Source organism: Carcharodon carcharias, chromosome 2 (genome assembly GCF_017639515.1).
Source record: "Carcharodon carcharias isolate sCarCar2 chromosome 2, sCarCar2.pri, whole genome shotgun sequence".
NCBI lineage: Eukaryota > Metazoa > Chordata > Chondrichthyes > Lamniformes > Lamnidae > Carcharodon > Carcharodon carcharias.
The window spans coordinates 206,985,301-207,010,397 of NC_054468.1; the positions used below are offsets into that span (position 1 = coordinate 206,985,301).

General features: G+C 38.7%; 1 protein-coding gene across 5 annotated transcripts in view; it reads right to left on the bottom strand.

The window, feature by feature from the left end:
• LOC121289979 (F-box only protein 11) overlaps positions 1 to 25,097 on the bottom strand; it is a 133,335-nt gene that overhangs the window by 54,602 nt on the left and 53,636 nt on the right. For 4 of the 5 annotated variants that reach the window (XM_041210009.1, XM_041210028.1, XM_041210040.1 and 1 more), the window contains 2 exons: positions 18,797 to 18,878; positions 7,958 to 8,102 (listed from right to left, as the gene is read on the bottom strand). In XM_041210009.1, the coding sequence (XP_041065943.1) occupies positions 7,958 to 8,102; positions 18,797 to 18,878 (227 nt within the window). Of the gene's footprint in view, positions 1 to 7,957; positions 8,103 to 13,382; positions 13,479 to 18,796; positions 18,879 to 25,097 lie in introns of those variants that run through there. The other variant, XM_041210051.1, reaches the window with a different exon arrangement.

The following is a 25,097-nucleotide window of genomic DNA, read 5'->3' on the forward strand; positions in this document are numbered from 1 at the left end:
TGCACCCATGTCTCCGTAATCTCTGTTAACGTTTTTTGTGCTAATTCGTCTACCTTATTGCAAATGCTTTGTGCACTCAGATACAGTGTCTTTAGACTTGTCTTTTTAACTTTTTACATTTTTTTTGTATTATAGCCCTATTTACTGTTAGCCCTTATTTCTTCTGCCTTCCACTTGTGCTTTCTACTTTTCTGTCTTTCATTTCTATCTTCGTCTCCCTCTCATGACTCCCCACATGGGTTCTCATGCCAGTCTAGATTAAACCCTCCCCCACAGTACTAGCAAATACCCCTGCGAGGATATTGGTCCTGCCGGGGAGCAACCCATCCAGCTTGTATAGGTCCCCAGAATCAGTCCCAATGCCTCGGCAATCTAAATCCCTCCCTCCAACACCATCTCTCCAACTCCATTCTCCTTCACCAAGTGAGCAGACGGCTCTTCTCTTCCTCAGAGCTCTGAAGAAGGGTCATACTGGCTCAAAACGTTAACTCTGTTTCTCTCCACAGATGCTGCTCGACCTACTGTTTTTCCAGCATTTTTTGTTTTTGTTTCAGATTTTTAGCATCTCCAATATTTTGCTTTTAACGCTTCTCTTCCACTGAACACAACCTCCAAACCATTGTTCAGAAATCTTAGCATTGTCCCTATACCCCCACCCTATTCACAAGAAGAATTCCCCATCCTTTCCATTCCCAAGTATGCAGAAAACCCTACCACCAAAATGAAGATCTACAAGCATCAACCTCTACCCAAAATGGAAAAAAAAAAATCACTCACCAGCCATTAGGTCTTAGCTAAACTCCACTTTCCCAACCCTGAGCTAAACCAGAGGACCCCCATCAGAGAAGAAATCTCAAAATACACAAATGCCCAGCCCTAGCGAACAGAACCTACACCGTCCAACTGAATTAAACACCAACCAAAACCTCCCAACTCTTTCTCAGCGGGCAAATAACCAAGTCTTACATCCTGCCTCCACCAAGAAAAACAGCTTCCCACTCTACTGTTGAAAAAAGCACTCTGTGCCATTCCTAAAGATAAAATTAGCCTCAAAACACCCCAACCATATGATGAAAAAACAAGCACGTACTCAAATTTCCTCTGTCAAAAGCAAATATTGAACTTGTTCACCCCTTCCACCACCACCCCCCACAAACCTCCAAAGATCTGGGTCCAATCCCATGCATAAGTGATAATTTCCCATTCCCAACCTGCCTTTTAGCAAGAAGAAAATTTCTCATCTTGCCACCAGTGTTATTCCCTCTCAACGAGCCCTCTTTTTCTTCACCAGATATATAACATTTTAGAGAATTAATTTGCACATTTACATAGCGTTTCAAAGTTTTCATTTATATTCATATTGTGTGTGAATCCCACAATAACACGTTAGATTTAAATTGAAGACAGCCACAAATCAAATCATCCAGGGTTAAAATAAAGTTTTAATTTTAAATCAATCTGCCAAAGATAGATTTCAGTGACCACTGACTAAATGATTCATTAGCAGACAAATAAACGTTTGATAACTTTTTTTAAGGACTGTCAAGCAAGATTGTGAAAGTGGTGGAGCCAATTGCACAAAGGGGAGGGTTGCCTACAGTAAATGATTAGTCACTTCTCTAATTTTATTCAGAATGGAATCGTTGCAAAGAGCTCTTGTGGGCAGAGGCAGGTGGATTGCAAAGATTGGTTCATTTTAAAAATATTAAACTCGAGGCATACAGAGCAATAACAAGCTCTCCCAATTTTCCTATTTCTACCCACACAAACAACTCATGTTCACTAAAGGTGGACATAAGGTAATTTAAATCTGAAACAATGCAAACCAGGATGGAAGATATCAATTGGTATAATTGAAAATGTTTGCATTTTCACATGGCATCCTTACGCTCATCCCTTATTTTCAAGAAGGTGGGAGCCGCATCCTTGAAATATTGCAGTCCGTGTGGTGAAGATGCTCCCAAGCTGTTAGGTAGGGAGTTCCATGAATTTTACCCAGCGAAGATGAAAGGACAGTGATATATGTCCAAGTCAGGATGGTGCACAACTTGGGGAATTTGAGTGGTGGCTGTGATTGTGTTCCGGTGCAGCTGCTCTTGTAGGGTTACCAACTGTGATTAAATGTATTCCTCAATATTTCATCACATGACTTGCCTCCATACTCCTGCCATTAGTCGGCCAACACATCTACCCTTGTGACGCACTGCCTTCCTATGCCAATTGGAAATCAAAATGATTCATTACCCAATTGGATGATACTTGATCGTCAGCCGAACAGCTTTTTTCCCCCCCATTTTCAATATTTTTATAATAAAACCAAAATGCCGCAGATACTGGAAATCTGAAATGAAAACAAAGTGCTGGAAAAACTCAGGTTTGGTAGCATCTGCAGAGACAAACAGAATTAACAGTTCAAGTTCAATACGACTCTTCTTCAGAACATTGTTTTCAATATTTTTATACCCAATAAGATCTTCAAAGAAAATGACAAAAGAATCTAAGTCTCAATGATTTTTCCTCCAGGGTTGCACACTGCAGATTGGTGTTTGGTCTTCAATTCTTGGAGACTCCAATCCAAGTCTGGAGGGTTGGAAAGCCTAAATCCTTGTCCTTCTAAATGGTACAAATTATGGATTTGGAAGGGTCTGTTTAAGAAGCCCTGGTGAATTACTGTAGTGCATCTTGTAGATTGTGCACACAGCAGCCATGATGCACCAGTGATGAAGGAAGGTCTTTGATGAAGCAGCTGAAGATGGTTGAGTTAAGAACAGTACCTTGAGAACACCTGCAGTAATGTCCTATGGCCTAGATGGTTTGCTGCAAACAACCACATCCATCTTCCTTTGTGCTAGCACCTTTGTGCTAGGTATGACTCCAGCCAGTGGAGAGTTTTGCCCGATTCCCATTGACTCAATTTTACTAGGGCTCCTTGACGGCACACAGTCAAATATTGTCTTCATAATATAGGCAGTCACTCTCACCTCAGGAATTCAGCTATTTTGCCCACATTTGAACCAAGGCTATGATGAGGTCTGGAGCTCTGTGGCCCTGGCAGACCCTAAACAGAGTGGCACTGAGCAGGTTACTGGCGAGTAAGAGCCTCTCAAAAGTACTGTTGACAACACCTTCCATCACTTTTCTGATGAAGAGTAGGCTGATGGAGCAGCAACTGGCTGAATTAGATTTCTGCTGCTTTTTGTGGACAGGATGTTCTAGAGAAACTTTACATTTGGTCATGCCAATGTTGTAGCTGTACTGGAATAGCTCATCTTGGGCTATGACTAGCTCTGGAGCACAAGTGTTAAGTACTACATCTGGGATGTCGTTGGGAACTATAGCCTTGTTGTATCCAGTGCCCCAAGCTGTTCTTGGCATCTTGTGAAATAGGTCAAATTGGCTGATGGCTGGTTTGTGTCAGTGGAAGAGGTGCTCAGGATCATGGATCTGGTGGAACCTGGCTGCAAACTCTTCAGCCTTGTCTTCTGCATTCAAATGCTGGTTTTGCCATCACTGAAGGTGGGAATATTCACAGAGCCGCAAAAACATAAGAAATAGGAGGAGAAAAACATACGGCCCATTGAGTCTGCTCCACCATTCATTATTACCGTGGCTGATTTTGGACCTCAACTCCAATTTCCTGGCTGCTCCCCATATCCCTCGATTCCCTAAGGGACCAAAAATCTGCGTCTCAGCTTTAAACATATTCAATGATAGCGCATCAACAGCCCTCTGCAGCAGAGTGAAGAAGTTTCTCCTCAACTCAGTTCTCACTGAGCAGCCCCTTATCCTGAAACTGTAGCCCCTTGTTTTAGATTTCCCAGCCAGAGGAAAGAATGTCTCAGTAACTACCCTGTCAAGCCCCTTCATAAATTTTCAATGTTTCAATGAGATCACCCCTCATTCTTCTAAGCTCCAGAGAATATAGACCCAATTTACTCAGTTTATCATAGGACCGCCCTTTCATCCCAGGGGTCAATCTAGTGAACCTTCACTATACTGCCTCCATAGTATATCCTTCCTTACATATGGAGACCAAAACTGCACACAGTATTCCAGATGTGGTCTCACCAAAGCCCTGTACGATTGTTGAAGGACTTCTTTATTCTTGTACTCCAATCCCCTTGCAATAAAATCAACATGTTGTTTACTTTCCTAATTGCTTACTAACTTGCATTCCATGTACAGGCACACACAAGTCTCTCTGAACATCTACCTTTACAACTGTCATGTTGTTAGGAAATAGAGATAGTTTAAATAAGTTATATTGGTGTTTGTAGGTATTACGAATGAGTTTTAGTTTTAAAGTTTAAGTTTGATTTGTATATCCGTGTGTTAAGAAATGTCAAATTGAGTTTTAGTTCACTTTAAAAAGGTGCTTGCATATCTAATGAGAGTTTACAACTTAAGTTAAGCAAACACAAGAGAAGAAAAATTGGGCTGTTGCCTAGCAACAGGGGTCCAGCGAGGCAGGTCCCTCCCACAGACACACACACAAAAGATAAAGGAACAACAGTTCTAACTTCAGTTTGAAGCCAGGACCCCAGAGAGACTGGACACTGGGAGAGGGAGCTGCAGATTTCCCAAAAGACTCTAAAAAGGTCCCAAGACCAAAGGAGTGAGACAGAAACAGGGTAAAGTCCCAAACAGGCCTTCTAGTCAAAAGAAGGACAGGAACCTGGAAAAGGTCCCATTAAGCGAAGTTATGAGTGAGCGGCAGAGAAAGGCTCCAAGCTTCACGTTTAAAGCTTCAAGCTTAAAGAGAACACCTTGGAAGAGGTAAGAAAGTCCAGAGAGATGGCTGAAGGTCTGACATTCTTTGCTATGGGCATGTGAAAGTGATGTACTGTTGATGGCTGAGTTAGTGAGAGACTGTGCGTGGAAAACAGCTTGAATGCATGTGGCGAACCAGGGAAGGGGAACATCAGAAGGAGAGTTCAAATCCTTGGAAGTGAACCCTTGCAGAAGGCATCTTAAGAGAAAGTGTTGGTTTGGGAGAAGATTCCAAGGCGAGATCTTGGAGAGTGGAGATTGGAAACACTCATGTGAAAGACAGAGCTCAGTGAGGCCAGTTGGCTCACGATGAGATAAGCATCTGGGGGAAGTTGAGGAGAGATCCATTAGCATCTAGCTGAGGTGGCATCTGTCACCTGGTTTCAGAGCGTGGTGTGTCTGACCATAGGATGCATATTGGTACACGGACTGTGTACTTACTCAGTCCATGTACTTACTCTGAACATTAGAGTATAAGATAGTTTTGTAACTTGTATTATCCTTACAAATCTGTATATAGCTGTAAATGTATAATTGTGGATGAAGGAGTATTGTAATATAGTTTAATCTTATCTTGTTTAATAAATGTTTTATGTTTTGTTAAAAGTTCGTCAGCTGACACCTGTAACTCTGTTCAGTAGCTACTCTCCACGTATCTAAACAAATTAAAAAGTTAGGATCAAGCTGGGATCCACTCTGGGATCAGGCTTGTCCAGATGTAACCTCAGCTGGGGATCATAACATACATCCTTTAAAACACATTCTGCTTTTATATTCTTACAACCAAAGTGAATAACCTCACACTTGGTCACATCATACCCCATCTTCGACCTTGTTGCTCACTCTCAACCTTTTCAAACCTCTTTGCAGCTTGTGTCCTCCTGACTGCTTGTATTCCCACCTAGTTTTGTATTGTCAGCAAATTTACATACATTACTCTGTCTCTTCATCCAAGTCATTAATATAAATTGTAAACAGCTGAGGCCCCAGCACTGATCCTTGCAGCATTAACATTTTGAGTTTGTATGACTTCTTCACAGCTCTGGAGAGAGTCATACAGACTCGAAACGTCAACACTGTTTCTCTCTCCATAAGTGCTGCCAAGCCTGAGTTATTCCATCATTTTCTGTTTTTAGTTCAGATTTCCAGCATCTACAATATTTTGCTTTTATCCCCTCAGAATCTTGTATGTTTCAATAAGACCACCTCTTTTCTTCTAGTTTCCAATGAATATAGGCACAACCTGGTCAAACTTTCCTCATAAGACTACCACCTCATTCCAGGAATCCATCTGGTGAATCTTCTCAGAAGCACCTCTAATGCAAGTAAGGAGACCAAAATTGCATGCAGTACTATAGGTGTGGTCTCAGCAACACCCTGTACAGTTGCAACAAGACTTCCCTACTTTTACACTCCACCCACTTACAATGAAGGCCAAAATTCCATTTGCCTTACTAATTATTTGCTGCACCTGCATGTCATCTTTTTTGCAATTCATTTATATGGATACCCAGACCGCTCTGCATTGCAGCAATTTGTAGTCTCTCTCTATTTAAATAATATTCTACTTTTCCATTCTTCCCACCAAAGTGGAGATCTCATTTTTCCATGTTATATTCCATTTACCAAATTGCTTAACCTATCCATATTACTTTGCAGACCGTCTTCCTCACAACTTGCTTTCCCACCTACCTTTGCATCACCAGCAAATTTGGCTATAATACAATTTATATTAATGACTTAGATGAAGGGGCTGAGTGTAAATAGTTGAGGCCCCAGCACTGATCCCTTTGAGGCCCCAATAGTTAGTTTGTCAACCTGAAAATTACCCATTTATCCCGACTGTTTCCTGCTAGTTAGCTAATCCTCCAACCACATTAATATATTACCTCCAACACCTTTTGTGTAGCACCTCAAATAACTTTTGGAAATCCAAATATGTTATAGCTGCTGATTCCCCTTTATCCATCCTGCTTATTACATTGTCAAACATGGGACCTTCCCAGAAACTACAGAAGTTTGGAAGATTACAACCAATGCATTCACCATCTCTGTAGCTACTTCTTTTAAGACCCTAGGGTGCAGACCATCAGGTCTGGGGCACTTGTCAGCCAGCCTTCAATCCCATTTGCTTGCCTAATACTTTTTATCTAGTGATGAGGAAAACTGCAATCTCTGTTGGGTTTGTCCTGTCAATGGGACAATAAATGCCTAGGTATAGTGATAGAGGAGTTTGGGACATTGGCTGAGAGCTATAACCAAGTAGATGTTGCTGTCTCATCTGTGAAACAGTTTTCCCAATTTTGGCACAATTCTCCAGCTTTTTGTGAAGAGACCTTCAGGGTATGGTAGCAGAGTGGTTGTGCCACTGCAATGGCAATTCAGAGGCCTGGACTAAAAATCCAGATGCACAAGTTCAAATTCCACCAAGACAATTGGGAATTTCAATCCAATTTATTAAATAAATCTGGAATGAAAGGCTAGAAATAATGGCCATGAATATACCAGATTTTTCTAAAAGCCCACCAGTTCACAAATGTCCTTCAGAGAAGGAAATCTGCGTTCCTTAACCAGTTTAGCCTATAGTGACTCAAGATCCACGGCAATGTGGCTAACTCTCAACTGCCCTTTGAAATGGCCTAACAAGGTCACTGACAATGACTTTCAATTTTTGCCTATAAAGATAAATCTCATACACAACTGGGAAAATCAGCAGCGAGAAGGCACTCTTCTTTCCTGCTCTCAATATACATAGGCCTTAATGTTAATCACTCGCAGCTCAAGGTGATTGCTCAACAAGTTCCAACAAAAAGGATTAAAATTCCAAATATATTTGAACCATGTCTCTAAACAACATCGCATTTCATTTTATGTAAACAAATGAAAATCTTTCACAATAAATTTAACGTAAAATTTTAGGTTAATATGACAGAAGTCTGAAAATAGTCATATTTGCTGGCCAGCTTGTTTTAAAAATGCGTACAATGGGCTTGGATTAGGTACAGCATAATATACTGTCCATGAAAGGTGATGGCATTTATATCAGGTTTACCTGCTAGAGAAATACAGGAAATGTCTGAATTAATAATTTAAACTGGAAATGTAGACAGGATTGTTCTTTAAAAACTTACAGAAAGGGTTAGTGACAAATTAGAGAATGACTACAAAAAGATCAAAGCCTACTTACCACAAAATTGGATCGTTAGCTAGTTCACTGAAGCGTTTACATACACAAGCTGCTCTGCAAAGGTCCTGTTCAAGCAAGTATGAAAAGATCTTCATAACCACCTCGTCCGGTAGTTTTACTTGAAGATATTGTTCTGCTGGTGATGCTATTAAAGATAAAATGCAGAAAACTTATTTGGATGATATTTTATATCTGAATAACTGCTCTAGGTCATCAACAGACTATTTTTAATAATTTATATAAATCATCTTTATTTTGCATAATTCTGCTATTGGGATAACTGAGTCCAAATGTCTTGCTTACACATGCAGCGTTTTGCTATAGTGTTAAAAAATATTCCACAGATTATTCATAAGGACATATATCAGATGGAAACTTAGTGGCCTTCAAAAAAAACCTCCCCATTTCCTATCTTCGAACCATTATTTCTTAAATCAACTAAATTGAAGTGCTAAGCGAATGCATAGCCACTAATTTATTAAAAGCACATATACAGCTTTCTTTAAAATACTGTTAATTAAGTTAATTGTTGGAGAGCAGGGTATGTGCAACAAATTGTGAATTGGTCCAATGCTAAAGGAAAACACCACTCCCTGTCGGATTCTTCAATTCTACAGAATAAGAGGGTCTGTTTCTCTCGTGGAATGATGCCAGCAGGAAAGAAAGCAAACTAAAACACTTAAGAGTAGGTTGGGCTAAAGAAAGTGGTGATTGGGAAGAGTGGGAGGATTCAGGAAAGGGCAAATGCAATTAGAAATGTCAAGGATGTAGAGCAGAGCAGTGATTTGGATAAAAGCAAGCAAAGTGGATCAGGATGGGATACAGCACTTAAAGATAATGGGACATTAGCAACCAGGGTGATATCAGGGAAAAATAACAAAAGTTTACCATATCTGAATGCATGAAGCATTCACAAAAATGAAGAATTAATGGCACAGATAAAAATTAATGGGGCTGATCAAAGTGCGAGGATGTGGTTGCAGAGTGATCTAGGTCGAGAATTAAATATTCAAGGATACTGGACTTTAAGAAGAGCTAGGCAAAATGGATATGGTGCCATAGCAATACAGGTGACCATTTGGCTCATCGAACCCATGCCGGGGGGAGGGGGAGTAAGGACGGAGACTTGGAAAATTAGAATAAGTTTGGGTGAATCCATTAATCAAAATTGACAGAAAACACTGATATAGGTAGTGGATAATAGGCTCCATAACAGTAGCTGTGGTGCTGGGCAGAGTATAAATCGGGGAATTAGAGTTGCATGTAACAACGGTGTTACAAATGAGGTTTACAAGTTTATGACGTTTTGGGTCTGTGTCTTTAATTTGGGACAAGGTGGAGGAATGAAGGGGATCATGTGACTTACGAACTCTGCTAACAAGCCTGCATGACTCGGTTGTTAAAGGTTAAAGGATGCGTTGCTCGGAAGTTAGAGAGAGATATTCACACCTATAAATAATAATCAGGGCAGTTGTGTTGACAGTGATTAAACTGTTCGTCTCCAAATAACAGAGAGGTGTTAAGAGTGTCAGGTTTTATAAACAGTTATAATTTAGACTATTTAATAAATTCCAAGATACAATGGAATTCAGGATTTAAAAGACAGTTAATCAGTGTTCCTACATGGATACAAGGCCCATGTGATTCCCACTGTCATGGAGATGGGCTTTGAGTGGGGAAGCCATTGCAGCATCAACTTATAGGATTTTTGTAAAGATACCCTGAACCTCTCAGACAAGTCAATCTGCGAGAATCTGAGAGAGAGCAAGTGAGCAGAGAAACACAAGCAGCTGGTCCTGAATCTTAAACAAAGAAAATGCTGGCCCTGTCAGTCACCACATAAAATGCAGGTTGAGAGTTCACATTCTGATCACAGAGACTAAGTTTGAGAGGATTTAAACAAGACTGAAAGATTCGCCTAGCTTGGCTAGAGGGAAGAACCTCCAATTCATCCCTCACTGTGAAAGTCAGTTCTGGGATTAAGAGTTACCCAGCTAGCAAAGGAAAGAAAGGAAGCAAGCCCTCAGCAGCTCAATCACCTTGGACTGGCTCCTGGAGAATGAAGTGCCCAATTAAGGGACAGGGTAAATTACAACTATGGAGGGGATTTTTGGTTGTTTTACAAGTCAATGGGGAACTTTTCTGCAATTTAGAGAGTACAAGTTGCCTACTGAAATAGTGTTTAGTAAAGGTTGCTTTTAGCTTGTTATAGCAGAAGTCTTAAAACACAATATCTTGCAGTATGTTCCTTTCAGTCAATCACTGGAAGTTCTCATTTTTTTTTAAGTTATCAGTCTCTGTAGGGATTGTAACAAGGTAGTAAGGTAATTATGGTGGGGGGATTGGGACGGGTGTGATAATTTTAAGACTCAAACTGGGAAAGCCAAATTTGTGGTAATAACATGGAGGACTAATTCATGGAATGCATTAAAGATATTTTCTAGATCAGTATGTCAAGGAACTAACTAAGGAACAGGCTATTTTAAGTAATGGGATAGGATTAATTAATAACTTTGCAACAAAGGAGCATCTGGGGAAGAGTAATCATAATTTGATGAACTTTATATAGAGTTTGAGAATGATTTAGTTAAGCATAAAACTAGGGTTTTAAATCTCAACTAAGCAACAAGGTAAATGAAAGGTTATATTGGCTACAATAGATTCGGAAAGAGATTTAAAGATATAACTGTAGATAAACAATGGCAATAAACTAAAAGAATTCATAATTCGCAACAAATAAACATTCCCAAGAGGGACAAACTCCCGAGGGAAAGTGGTCCAACCGTTGCTAGCAAGAGAAGTTAAATATAGTGTTAGATTGAAGGGAACAGTTATAATGCTCTCAAAATGAATAGTAAGCCTGAGGATTGGGTGGGTTTAAATATTCAGCAAAGGATGACCAAGAAATGAAGAAAATAGAATACTAGGGTTACCAGTAACTAGAGTAAAAGCTTGGTTAGATGCATAAAATAGTTATTAGTGAAAGTAAATGTGGGTCCATTAAAGGCAGCAGAAATTATAACGGAATAAAGAAAATAGGAGAGACATTAAATAAATACATCATATCTGTCTTTGGGTAACTAAGGATATAGTGAAAATGAGGTCCTTAAGGAAATTGGTATTAAGAAAAACAACTGGAGAAATTAAAGGGCCTAAAAGGCAACAAACCACATGGGCCTGATGGTCAATTGCCTGGAGTTTTAAAATTGGTGGGAACAGTGATTGTGGATTTCTTAGATTCTAGAATGGTCCTCATAGATTGGAAGGTAGCAAACCACCATTTAAGAATGGAGGGAGAGAAAAACAGGCCAGAAAATGGCTTGAGACATCATGACAGGGTACTCAAAATCATATGATTGGGCAGAATCGATATGGATTTATGAAAGGGGAATCTATCAAGTTTGAGGTTGTAACTAATTGGGTAGATAAGGAGAACCAGTGGATGTAGTATATTTAGATACTCAAAAAAGCATTCAATAATGTGCTGAACAAGCAGATATTAATTAAGGCTCAAAGGATTGGTTTTGGGGGGGGGGGGGGTAATATATTAATATGAATTGAGAACTAATTAACAGAGAAAACAGTAGAAATAAATGGGTCATTTTTTGGAGTGGCAGCCCATAACAAGTGGGGTACTACAAGGTTCAGTGCTTGTGCCTTAGCTATTTACAATCTATATCAATGACTCAGGAGAGTATAATATACCAAACTTGCTGATTATGCAAAGTTAGGTGGGAAAGTAAGATGTGAGGAGGCACAAAGAGAGTGCAAAAGCATATAGACAGGTTAAGTTTTTTTTATTCATTCATGGGATGTGGGCATCGCTGGCTCAGCTACCATTTATTTCCAATGCCCAATTTCAGAGGGTATTTTAAGAGTCAACCATGTTACTGTGGGTCTGGATTCCCACAGGTAACAGGTAAGGACCCTAATGGACATCAGTGAACCAGGTGGGTTTTTATGACAATCAGCAATGGTTTCACGGTCATCATTAGACTTTCAATTCCAGATTTTTACTGGATTCAAATTCCACCATCTGCCGTGGAATCCCAGGTCCTCCGAACATTACCCCAGTTTCCGGATTACCAGTCTAGTGACAATACCACTACACCACTGCCTCCCACTCACTACACGGGAAGCGATGTGGCAGTTTAATATAATGTGGAGAAATATGAAGCTATCCCACTTTGGAAGGAAAAACAAAGAGAATTTTTTTTTAAATAGAGACCAAGAAATGTTGGTATTCAGGGAGACCAGGGTGTGCATGTACTCGAATCACAGTTAACATGCAGGTACAGCAAACAATTAAGAAAACAAATGGTATGTTAGCCTTTATTACAAAAGGATTGGAGTACAAGAGTAAAGGAGTCTTACTGCAATTGTAAAAGGTCTTGGTGAGATCACACCTGGAATACTGTATACAGTTTTGGCCGCCTTACCTAAGGAAAATATACTCGCCTTAGTAGTAGTGCAACAAAGGTTCACCGGACTTATACCTGAGTGAGGGGGTTGCCATATGAGATGAAAGACTGAGTGGACTAGGTCCGTATTCACTGGAGTTTAGAAGAATGAGAGGTGATATTATTGAAACACGTAAAATTAATGGACTTAACAGGGATTTTGGGAGAATGTTTTTCCCTGCCTAGGGAGGAGAACTAGTGTCATAGTCTCAGATCTAAATGGCCAGTCCATATCTTGAGTTGAGCAGAAATTTCTTCAAAGGGTTGTGAATCAATGCAACACCCTACCCCAGAAAGCTTTGGATGCTTAGTCGTCAAGTATATTCTAGTCAGGCAATGGTAGATTTTTGTTACTAAGTGAATCGAGGGATATAGTGATAGTGTAAGAAATGCAGTTGAGTTAGAAGGCCATGAGCCAACTGAACGACAGAGCAAGCTAACTGGCAGAATAACCTACTCTTGCTCCTGTTTCCTTTGTTCTTCTGTTGTGTTTTGGATCCGAGACAAATTCAGGGCATTCTTGACAATATATTCCAAGTATCAAATAGTACCTTTGCAAAAGCCCAAAGCAATTCAGCATTCTCAACTCATTACTTCACAACAACAAATGATTCACATGCATCCAAATTTGCAATCAGAGCTTCTGGGAAGATCCAAGTGTTACCAGTGCACAGGCTTAATGTGGAATTCATAGGATGTAGCCAGTTTACATCAAGCACTGCTGGAGTTTGCAGTTTCACATTTTACAGTGGCAAATGGAGGTAACATTTTGGGATGATTTTTGACCACTATTTTCAGTGCCAGCTCAAGATTTTATAAAAAATGCAACATTAGCCAAGTGAAATCAATAAAACAGAACTTTCAATTTGCAAAGGTGAAATACACATTTCAGTGTTCCACAGCTAACCTGTTTAACTATAGTTTTAATCGATTGTTATACCACGCAGTTTTGTTGTATCACCCACCTTAACTCAAACAAGTTCCCTTTCAAGCGGGTATCTTTTCTTTCAGAGATACAGATGAGAGAGGTGTAGGCAATTACACCGTAGCACTGTGTCCACCTGTGACAACACATGCTCCAATCAATCCTTACAGATTTGGGGAAAAAAGCAAACACTGGGCTGCAGAGATGCCAAAGAAGCCAAATACTGGCAGACGTAAATCAAAAGATGCAGCGACTCCATCATGAGCCATCTAATGCAAGAACAAGGTAAACCGTGACAGGACAATGCTGCGCCACTGGAACTGCTCGAATTAACAAAGCCTCTAAACAGCATGAAACTTCAGCAATCGGATGAATTAACAGGGGAGCAGGAAAAATACATGGATCAGTAACTCTAGTTATTTTATCTTGGAGAAACACAAGCAGCAGATTTAAAAAGACAGTACCTAAGTTTAGAGAACAGTGCAGTGGAAATAAAGTGAAAGTGAACATCTGTGTGAAATGGCAAAGTGGTCACCCAAAATAAGACAAATTAAGTACTTCATGTAAACAAGGGTAAAAATTAAAAGAGAACACCAGATAAAAGTGAAGCAAAAAGAGAGCAGCTGGGATTTTTAAAATAATGCACAAGAATCAGGAGAGAAGAAGAAAAATGAAGACCACAATGACAGTCTACTGTGGAACTTTCACAAGTGAGATAGAGAGGTACACCAGACAGCTTGAGAGATGTTAAAGCTGTCCATTAATCCGCAACTTTAATGAAATCATTGTGGTCATAGTTACAGGGGCTTACAAGGGTTGACAGAGCTGAGGGGATATAATTAGATTTCAAGAATGAGTTATGACCGGTAAAATAAATATGGTTAAGCCAGCATCAGACCTTGAGAATGAATGAAGGGTTGAAACCCCGTACAATTGGGAATAGGTGTTGTCATGATAAAGGAATAGCTACTAAAAGCAGCTACAGGAATGGAGACACAGGATGGATTAAGGTTGAAAAGAAAAAGAAAAATGCAATAATCAGGCAGAACTACCCAAGAGATAGACGAGCGAACAGATACCAGGCACTGTCCAATATCACAGGTTCCAGAAGTAAAATAGTTAGAAAGTCAAAAAATAAAACTTGGGTAAAGACATTTTTCTGGTCACAGAGAAAGTATAGTCGAGGAAAATTTATGCTCAGGAACGTGGATAGCTAACATATGTCATGAGCAAAATGCCTTTGGGATGGTGAGCTGTCTTCTGGAGCTAAAGCAGTTCATATTGAGGAAAATTAGAAGGATATTAAGGAGTTCAGGTCAGGGTAGATGCAGAGACAAGTAATATAAGGGTTTTAAAAACATCACGTGTCTAAGGATTGGCTCAAAACACAATCACAGAGGATATAAAGCAATGTTCTCTGGTATGCTTCCAGTATCTAGAAAGGAAGCAAGTTCACCAAATTAATTGAGGTAAGCACAGCTGACAGCATGGCAAGAATAGTGCTAACTTCAGAAGCAACTGGGAATCCATCCAAAATCAAAAAGGAGGAAACTCAAACCAAGTAGGGGCCAAAAAATGGCAAGTATCTCAGAGATGGAGGGCTGCACCGAAGTACAGGAGACAAACAGACGTTCAGAATCAGTGCATAAATGGTAAATGAGGTTCAATTCAATATGGCAAAATATGTGGTGGTTCAATCTGCTAGGGGAAGAAAGTAAAGCACCCACACCTTGGAAGGCAAGAAACAAAATGACAGAACAGCAAAGATTTGGGAACACAAATACATAAAACGCTAAAGATAGCTACAAGTTCATACGACCATTAATAGCGCTGATAAAATTTCTGGAGTAACTGATTAAAAAAGCAGGTATAAGGGCATATTAAAACTTACTTAGACCACACTTGGGGTACTGTATACAGTTCTGGTGTCTAAACTTCAAAAAAAGGATATTTAAGCAGTTGAGCAAATGCAGAAAAGATTTACAATGAGCTGGATTTTGCAGTCAGCTTATTGAGCTGATGAGAACTTCCTTACTTACACAATAGTCTGTAAAAACACTTGATAAAGTTACACCTTGTTGAATGAGGTATAACTGGATTTTAAGACCTGAAAAATTCATAATTACTGCAATGGCACTCACTAGAGTCGCAGAAAGCTGCCCACAAAAAAACTAGCACTCTGTGGAGAATTTTCCCTTTTCTAATCTGTGTTTGAATCTGGTGCTAAATCAAGGAGATCTCAAAAGTGTCCAGTAGCCAAGGTGGCATCAAGCAGGGAAAGCCAGCAATCATACTGAAGTATTCTCACATATAGCAAAGCAGGTAGTAAAGACCAATGAATCCTTTCACATAATTTAAAATTTTATAGATGACAATATAAATGACTGGGACATGCATTAAGAAATAAGTTAAAGTAGCAAACATTTATTGAAATTTTAAAATCTGTAATTTCTTCTAATGGGCAAATTTGGGATTCAACAAATATAAACTTACTCTTGTAATATTCAGCAGTAATTATGAACTTGGCAGACTGTTAAAAATCCAGTTTCACCTTACTCAACAAGGTGCAACTTTATCAAGGATTTTTAGAGTGAGACTAAATAGTGTAAGATTGGAAGTTCTCATCAGTTCAATCATTTCTAATTGATCAAATACTAACAGGAACCTCAGCAGTGCAGCCTCTGGAGAACATAGAATCGCTGCCAGCAGCTTCTGGTTTTCCATGTGTTATTGTGCATATATGCAGACTCCAGAAGTTGTCAGTTTGAGAGAAGTAACAACGGTGAATGCTGACAGTTATGTCACCATTACTACCGCAAGCTCCTGATCTATTATGTTACCAGCATTGAGAGCATTCAACTATTAAGAAATATTGAGCACGTTGGAACTGTTTTCCCTGGGAGAAGAAAAAGGGGCCTTAAAATTTTTGAAGGGGTTCAATAGAGTTAGATGTGGAAAAAATATTTTCACTTGTGGATGAGGACAGAACAAAAGTGCATAAGTACAAAAAAAGCCACTAACAGATCAAAAATAATTTAGGTGGAATTTATTTCCATAGAGTAGGATATGGTGCCAGGGTACAAAGAGATATTATGAAATCAGAAATTACTCACCGCTCAGAACAAAAGCAATTTGTGAATAGTATCATGAAAGTTTAATAATTCTCATAATATTATCATGATTTATTGTAAAAGTAGGTTAATAGTGGGGTTTGGATGTGTGTGTGTGTGTGTGTGTGTGTGTGTGTGAGAGAGAAAGAGTGAGGAGTGAGTGTGTGTGTGTGTGTGTGTTTGTGTGTGTGTGTTTTGTGTGTGAATGTGTGCGTGTGTGAGAGTGTGAGATTTAATTGAATTGGAGACAGCTGCTTTGGAGGCTTTGACTCATCAAAAGAAGCTAGGTTTGAAATGTTAAATACGTAAACATGGCTGAAGTTTTAGAATGTGAGGTGAGGAGAATTTGAATTTTCAGACAAGTTAGAATTTCAAAGAGATGGTAGGATGTTACATCTAGCCAGAGAAGCGAGGCCAGACAGTGTGTTTATTTTTTTCCAAAGGTTACGAATAATATTAGCACATGAAAAGATTTATATTATGAGAAAGGTAAAGTTCCAAAGACATATGGGAATAATGGGATTTACATTAAAAGAGAGAAACCTCTATAAAGGATTGAGGCTGTGTGTCAGGGAAGGCATTGTAAGATCTACCAGAAAAGCCTCCAGTATTTATGCATCTAGCCTGCTGTCTACAGAAACCAAAGATGGGAAAAGCCACTTTGAATTCTACTGCCCAGAGTATTGTGGTGACTTACCTGGATCAGCTTAAATCTTATTTGTTTTTACTGTTGCCTTAACAGAGGTGTAACTGAAGGCCAGATTAATTAGGGGTCTTAGAAGTTATTATAGTAGTAATTTGTAGACCTATGTTTGCGCTCAAATCTTCTCTTTTGTTAATAAATGTTTAATTTCGTTTCCTAAAAAAAAATCTCTGAAGTCAGGGTGGACTTATTATTATTGAATTCAGTGCACACACATCGAAGTAAAATACAAATTGCAAAACCATTGTGACCACATGATCAAGTCTCCCTTGTGGATTTGATCCACCTAGCACACATTATCTGCCGCGTCATGACAACAGTTATCAGTTAATGGCAACTTTACTTTGGAGGGTTGCAATCCATTTCTAGTTATCCTTCCTTGCTTCAAAATACACTGAAATATTTGGAGGTTATAAAAGTATTGTAGGATATTGTAACTGAACAAAGACTTGCTTGTTTGAATCCATAATGTGCATGTGCATATTTATAAAGCCACTGTGAGCATTTTACATTGTTATGGTACTGTTTACACCATTCAATGATACAAATGACATGCTCCACTCTTCAGACAGAGCAGAGAACCTTTAGAAATAATGCAAGATTTGACCCAACAAATCCAGCAAAAAAAAAAGGCTGGGGAGAATCTCATTCATTTGACCACAAGGCTCTGCTTTAACAACATTTTTCCGGAGCTGTACAGTCAACATAAAAAAGCCTTCATAATGAGTGTGCTAGGCTAATTGGAGCAAATGCTTGTTCACCAGCTTATTTTTCAAATAGCTGATACGAATTTCAGGTGAATAATAAACTTAGCCCCTTCTTCACGGTTAGATATACTGTTAGTTTTGGGAAAAAGGAAGGAAAACCATTTCATAGTATTAAGTCCCAGTGATCTGGGTGCACAGACCTTTAAAGAATATACTGACATTGGAATAGTTTATTATTGGTTGGCAGTTCTATATGCTTTAATCAGTCTTATGAACCCGACCTGTTGAAAAACTGTATAACAAAAATTCATACATTTTGAATTAGATAACCCTTCACTTAACTTTCTATCCCACCTGCTCTTCTTCTAACAAGTACGGCTATCCCCATTATCAATGTGTAACCATCAAAAGTAATAACAACTCAGATCGCTACCTTTTCTTAACTTTGACTTTTACATTTGCTTGGATTTTAAGTCCCCATGTCCCATTTCACTGAGGCAAAAAAAGGAAGATGACAAGCAACATCACAGGCAAATAAATCCAGTCTTCATGCAACAAAATTGAATTCCAACACCACCCCCCTCCCCTTAATAACTCCCAATTTTGGCCCAGAGACACCTATATAATAATCATAGTGCCACTACTGTATCAATTGTAATCAGCACAGTTTAGCAACTGAACCAAAGACCTTCAAAATCTCAATGACCTAGAATCGTGCCAAACATTCACCAAAGTTTTATTATGCTTCTTTCTTCTCTCTTTAGTTGCTGCAGACCACAGGAAAAAAATTAACTTCTTGCTGGCTTAAAAACTCACTTCAGGAAGGAAAAATATGACTAAAATGTATCAAAATAAAGGAATCATGAATCAAAATAAAGGAATCATGAAAGCACATTTTTAAACTATTTTGTCATGTTGCTCATAATTTGCTTACCTGGAAGGTCTTGTAACTTTCCCGATACCCTTGCACGCTTAGCTCTATGACCAAAATTTTCTGATGTTGAAGTGGAAGCACCCTAGGAGATAGTAAAAAGGCAATAACTTTAACTGAGTTTACAACTACAATGATATAAAACTTAAGGACCACAACTTCCAAATTAAATGCATATTCTATTCTTAGAAGTGGGAATAGTATATTATGTTATTTTACAGTAAACTTGGTTCTCACTCAAGCCCTCCATTTTAACATATCAAATTCTCCATGTTGCATTAGATTTTGTGGATGAAGGAGTTAGCAGATACTTAAGGAAGTTCTGGTGTTATTAACCTTTCAATTTTTCCGTGATGTCAAGAGTTTTGCGTGGTTGGATGAGAAAACAGAGGCACAAACTCTACTCAACCTGGTAGAGGAATAACACTAATCTTTGCAACAACTTGCAAAAACTAAAAGAGATGTGTAACTCAGTGGTTCTCAAACTGGGGTCTGTAGAGACTTCCTGGGGGTCTGCAAAATAACCAGATGAAGGATGGCTAGAGATGCTGTGTGGTGATCGGATGAAGAACATACCACTCATCAGCATCAAGTTCATGGACCAGTGCGTTATTGCTGATAATCTGAGGAAAAAACAGTGACTGCCCATCACTCACTCACCAGTGCCCCATGATGCAAATGTTTGCAACTTGCTAATAACTGAAATAATCCTTGCCAAATTGCCATATATCTCAACGAATCAAGACAAATTAGGCATTTATTTTTTCAATTTCCCCCCCCTTCATTAAAACTGCATCTTTTTTCACTTGCACACAGCAAAACAATTTGACTGTGACAGCTGAGGTAGGAGAATATTTGCATAGTAATATAAAACATCTATACAAGGCTGTCAGGTCTAATTTGGAGTTACTCTGCGAGCTTAAGTTAACATTTTGCACCTAAGTGGTGCAAAATAAAGCCAGCTTCTGCTGATTCTCTATAAAGGGAAGAGTGGTTAGGTGGGAGGTCCTTGACCAGGACATTTAAGTACCTAGTGGTTTTGAGTTACAATAGTATAGGTCCCTTTTGAAAGTGGAGAATGATTTACAATGGGTATTGTCAAACATCACACCAAGGAGAGAGACTCTGCAGTAAGAAGCAGGCACCCACACCTGATTTCTGTAAATAAATACCAGTTTTCTTAAAAGGAATTATTAAAACACAATTTACCATCTGCAGTTTCATTGAATATTCTAGTGTATTATAATTTAGATAGAAGTGGTTCATGATTACTAATCCATTTGTAAGAGGGTCCTTCAATCAGATATGTTTGTGGACCACTGGTCTAACTGATGGCACAACAGCATGCCTACTCTACAGAGACAGCATGAAGTGACCTCAACAGTAACATATTCTGACAATATTTTGGCTCAACTCGCTATTTTAAGAGGATCCAAACCTTAACATCTTATCTGAAACAAGCAAAGAGCAATGACGCTTTTGATGATTAGTACCATGTTGTTGCCAGCCTGATTTGCCACGCCCACTTTTTATATCTAGATGATCTGTAACAGGATTTTGATAAAACTGTTCCAATTCAAATTTGGTTAATCTTCTTTCAATAAATCATGTTTCATAATAATCAAATATTTATCCTCACTTGTTCCGTTCTATCAAAACATTTTCAAAGAAATTTGTAATTGAAAAAAGTAAAGACGACCAGGTGGTGAACATATTGAAAGCTTCACTCTAACAGCCTGCAATAAGGGTCAATTTACATGAAGGTTGAAAATCCAGTGGGTTTATTGTGAACATCTCAAGGTGAACCAACTCACTAGAAGGAAGCAGAGAAATGTCAAAATATTAACACTTGCAGCCAGTCATGTTCTTGGAGGACCCTCCCAATAACTATCTACAAAGACATTTGTTCATAATGTGAGACTGCTCCATAAAGTATGAGTATCCGCTCCCAAAATGAAATGCTCTGTCAAAATGTATGTTCAAACTGAGACAATGTAAACAAAATACCAAGAGAAGTGTAATCAATTTCCTTACACTATATTCACATTATTAACCTTGTTTAACAAATTAAGGCAGGTGTTGCTGCTCATTGATATGGCTAGGGTAATTAAATTTGGCGATCAGCTATTTCAGCAATCAGCCGATAAGTCGGTGGCCATTTTTATCTGTCATTATCTCTAGTACAAAATTTAGATTCTGAGCCCAGTTCCTTGCTACAGTGTAATGGGGGATCATTTAAACTTGGACGGTTGGGTAGGAAAAGTTTAGTATTGCAACTTAGAGCAATATTACTAAGCTGGTAGAACAGATACAGAAGGTTTATTAAAGAAAAATACAAGGAACAGGAAAAGGGTTTTGAGATAGTGAGAAATAAAAACACTTGTAGAAAGAGCATGGGACATATAAAGGAGACACTTATACAAAGGATGGTAGAAGTTTGGAACTCTTTCATAAAAGGCAACTGATGCAGAATCAATTGTTAATTTTAAATCTGAGATCAATAGATTTCTTTTAACCGAAGGTGTTAAGAGTTTATGCAGCGAAGGCAGCTATATAAAGTTAAGCCATGATCTCATAGAATAGGCTCAGAGGCTAAATTGTATACTCCTGCTCCTATGGTCCCATATCAAAAACTTAAAATAAATAAACTTGTTCAAAGAATAAAGGATCAATGTTTCAAATAATTAAAATCTGGATTCACGGATACATAAGTGAATACACAAAGCATCAAAAACATTGGAGAGTTAGCAGCACTGATAAATACGCAAGCACAGAATCTTATGATATATTGCAGACATAACAGAACTGCGAATCAAAAATTTCATGTTATAACATTTTCAGGAGAGACAGAGATGGACAAAAAAATGACAGAACAGCAATAAAGAATTATATCTTAGCTACTGCCCTGAGGCTAGTTTATGATAAAGTCTGTATGGATGGGGTTAAGGAATAGAAAATGAAACAGTACAATTATCTCAACATAAAAAATAGGAAATAGGCCATTTGGTCCCTCAAGTCTGCTCTGACATTCAACAAGATCATGGCTGGTTTGATCGTAGGCATAACTCCATGATCCTGCCTGCTGTGCCCCCTAGACCTCAGCATCCGCCCTATCAGCACCACCCCCCCCCCAATAATCTTCCATGCTTCAGTGTCATCTCATTATTCTAAACTCCAATGAGCATAAGCCCAACCTGCTCAAGCTTTCCTCATAAAACAACCCTTTCATCCCAGGAATCAAACTAGTGATTTTAAATTGTTAATTTTAAATCTGAGATCAATAGATTTCTTTTAACCGAAGGTGTTAAGAGTTTATGCAGCGAAGGCAGCTATATAAAGTTAAGCCATGATCTCATAGAATAGGCTCAGAGGCTAAATTGTATACTCCTGCTCCTATGGTCCCATATCAAAAACTTAAAATAAATAAACTTGTTCAAAGAATAAAGGATCAATGTTTCAAATAATTGAAATCTGGATTCACAGATACATAAGTGAACCTTCTCTGAAATGCCTCCAATGCAAGTATATCCCTTAAGTAAGGAGTCCAAAACTGTATGCAGTACTCTAGGTGTGGTCTCACCAATGTCAAGTACAGTTGTAGCAAGACTTCCCCACTTTTATACTCCATCCACTCACTATGCGCATTACAGACAACTAGTGGGGTTGAGATGGTGGGGGAGAACATCTGATCACCGAGATGTATACAGCACAGTATTAATGATCTTTCATATCACAAGATAGGAATATTGGCATAAGTATAATAATTGTGGTCTGGGATGTGCATTTCAGAATGCATGCAAAGAATTGTATGCTTCACAGCTAACAAGAAGATTGCACAATTTAGTTCTGGAAAGTGAAGTGGGGCAAATAACTTGTGTAGAATAAGTGAGAAACAGCAACCACAACATAACTAGATTCAATGTAAAAATGTAAAAGGGTAATAAAGAGACAAAAGACTGAGATAGGGCAGGGACTGACCCAAGATAACCAAGCAGAACAATTAACAGGCAGCATGCAGGATGGGAGCCAAATTTTCAAATAGGCAATACATAGTGTTACCAAATTAAGTTTATTTCCAGGAAACAAAATCAGAGCGTAACTTTCTGTAAAGTTGTTTAACAATACAAAATAAAATCAAATACAGAATGTACTGTGGGAAGGCAAAAATGAGATTATTAAAAAGGCGAGTAAATAAGAGGAAACAAAACTTTCATGCAAATATAGAAAGAGGGTAGTTCGGGACAACAGGACTCAGGGCTGAAGAGGGAAATCTAGCTGTGGAGGATGAAAGTGTTACAGTGGAGATGTTACATGGATTACTTTGCAACACTTTTTACAAATGATGATGGAATAATGAGTACAAGTGTCACCAGAAAATGTAGAACAGCTGTTAAAAAATTTGTATTCTATTGCACTTGACATCAAATCTCATATTCCATAAGCTTTTTAACAACCTTATCAGCTTGACATGCTGCTTTAATATCCTAAGCCTGAATCTCAAATCCTTCTGGTCTTCCACACCACCGAACTTTCCTCCACTTGGGAAGTATAATTATTATTTACATTTCTTGTACCACAATATACCACCTGGTCTTTACTGACATTGCATTCTGTTTGCCACTTTTCTGTCCATATTTTCATCTGATCAATGTGCCTTTGCTGTTTCCTTTGGCCCTCAGAATTACTTACCATGCCTTCAAATTTCTACATGAATCCCTCAAGCCCAGGGGCGTCCCATCTTTTCATGTGAAGGCCACATTTCAATCTTTTCCTCACTCACAGGGTTGGTGAGTAAATTTCAGAAACGCAAGGCATTAGAAACTTAGCTTGCTATTAATCAAAGCAACAAAAACAATGTGTACTTTTATGAACAAGCTTCCAATGAGAAGACTAATTTATTAGCTTACTTTCTCGTCACTATGTCGAACACTGATTTAGTGAGATATCTGGCATTGCTTTTGCTTCCACAAGTAGTCAATGTCTGCTCGCACGTCAATGTAGCGATGCAGATTATTCCGTATAGACATCCGTCTGTCAGGGGTGATCTTGATTGTTCTTTGACATTTAGCATTCTTGAAAAAAAGCTGTTCGCAGCAATATGTGCTGTTGAACAGTGCAATGAGTCAAAGGGCATGTTTTGATAGACTTGGATAAGACTCTGAGGGAACATTGACAATAAATTTTAGCCATAGTTGTGGTGGCAGTCAAAGCAGTCGACTGGCAATAGCTACAAGGAAAAATTACTGTAGGTCAACTACTGCTGATGGCTGTTCAGCGACTTTAGCTGGATCGACTTTGAGTGAGCAATTACCTCAGTGTGACATTTCATCTGCACACTGGGTGCAGCAAAATTCCAAATGCATTTACAAGCAAGGCATTTACAGTCTCAATACACCCAAACATTTGGAAGAAATCTCCCCTAATAAGAGCAGCTGGGTTGATGGCTCCTACAATCAAATAGCCTCCAAATCAATATTCTCTGTCCAGGGTTACATAAAGAATAATGATTCGGGTGAGAAACCAAAGGGCCTCTGCATACTCCCTGTCCAATTCCACCTTCCACAAGTCATCACTGGCAGTAGAGAGGTGGTAAGGAAAGATGAGAGAAATAGAAATGAAAAGTAACTTAAAATTAAACATTTGAGCAGTGTAAAAGTTGTTTTAAATAATTCCCTAAGTTACTATTTATATTCAAAAACATTATGTACAAAACAGGACGAACCCTGCAGTTGTTACACCCAATTTACCTGCAAAAGGCTGCTTTTACTTCGGGGCCACGAAACACTGATAGCATAAACCTGATTGTACAACTTCAAGTGAAGCATTTTTGGTGATAAATCTGAAAGTGCAAGCTCCAGTTCGCCTAACTCTTGCCAGCTACTTTTTAAGCCTGTTGACTGGTTGGTTTCATTTGCACTCATCTGATAAAGAACTAATATCCTGTAATTCTGAGGTGGGACAGCAACCTATATGAAATTAACTCTTTCATTCTCGCATGCTCACAGCCTTCAGATTTGAATATGCAATGTTCAAAGAGTTGCAAGATATTTACATGAATGCACCTGGCACCTTTTATCAATGTTTCCCCCATCGAGATGTGAAACCCAAAAACAGAATTCGTCATCAATGGTGTGTGTTATATATTAGGATCCAGTAACAATACATCATGGAGCTTGGAGCCCAAAAGCTTTCTCCTTTATTTTTTCTTCACTCCTTTCCTTTGTTTTTTCCCCCACTCTCTTCATCCATTGGTTCTTTACCAGGTTTTCTTTTGAGCACTGAGCCTCCACTTGATGTAATCCTC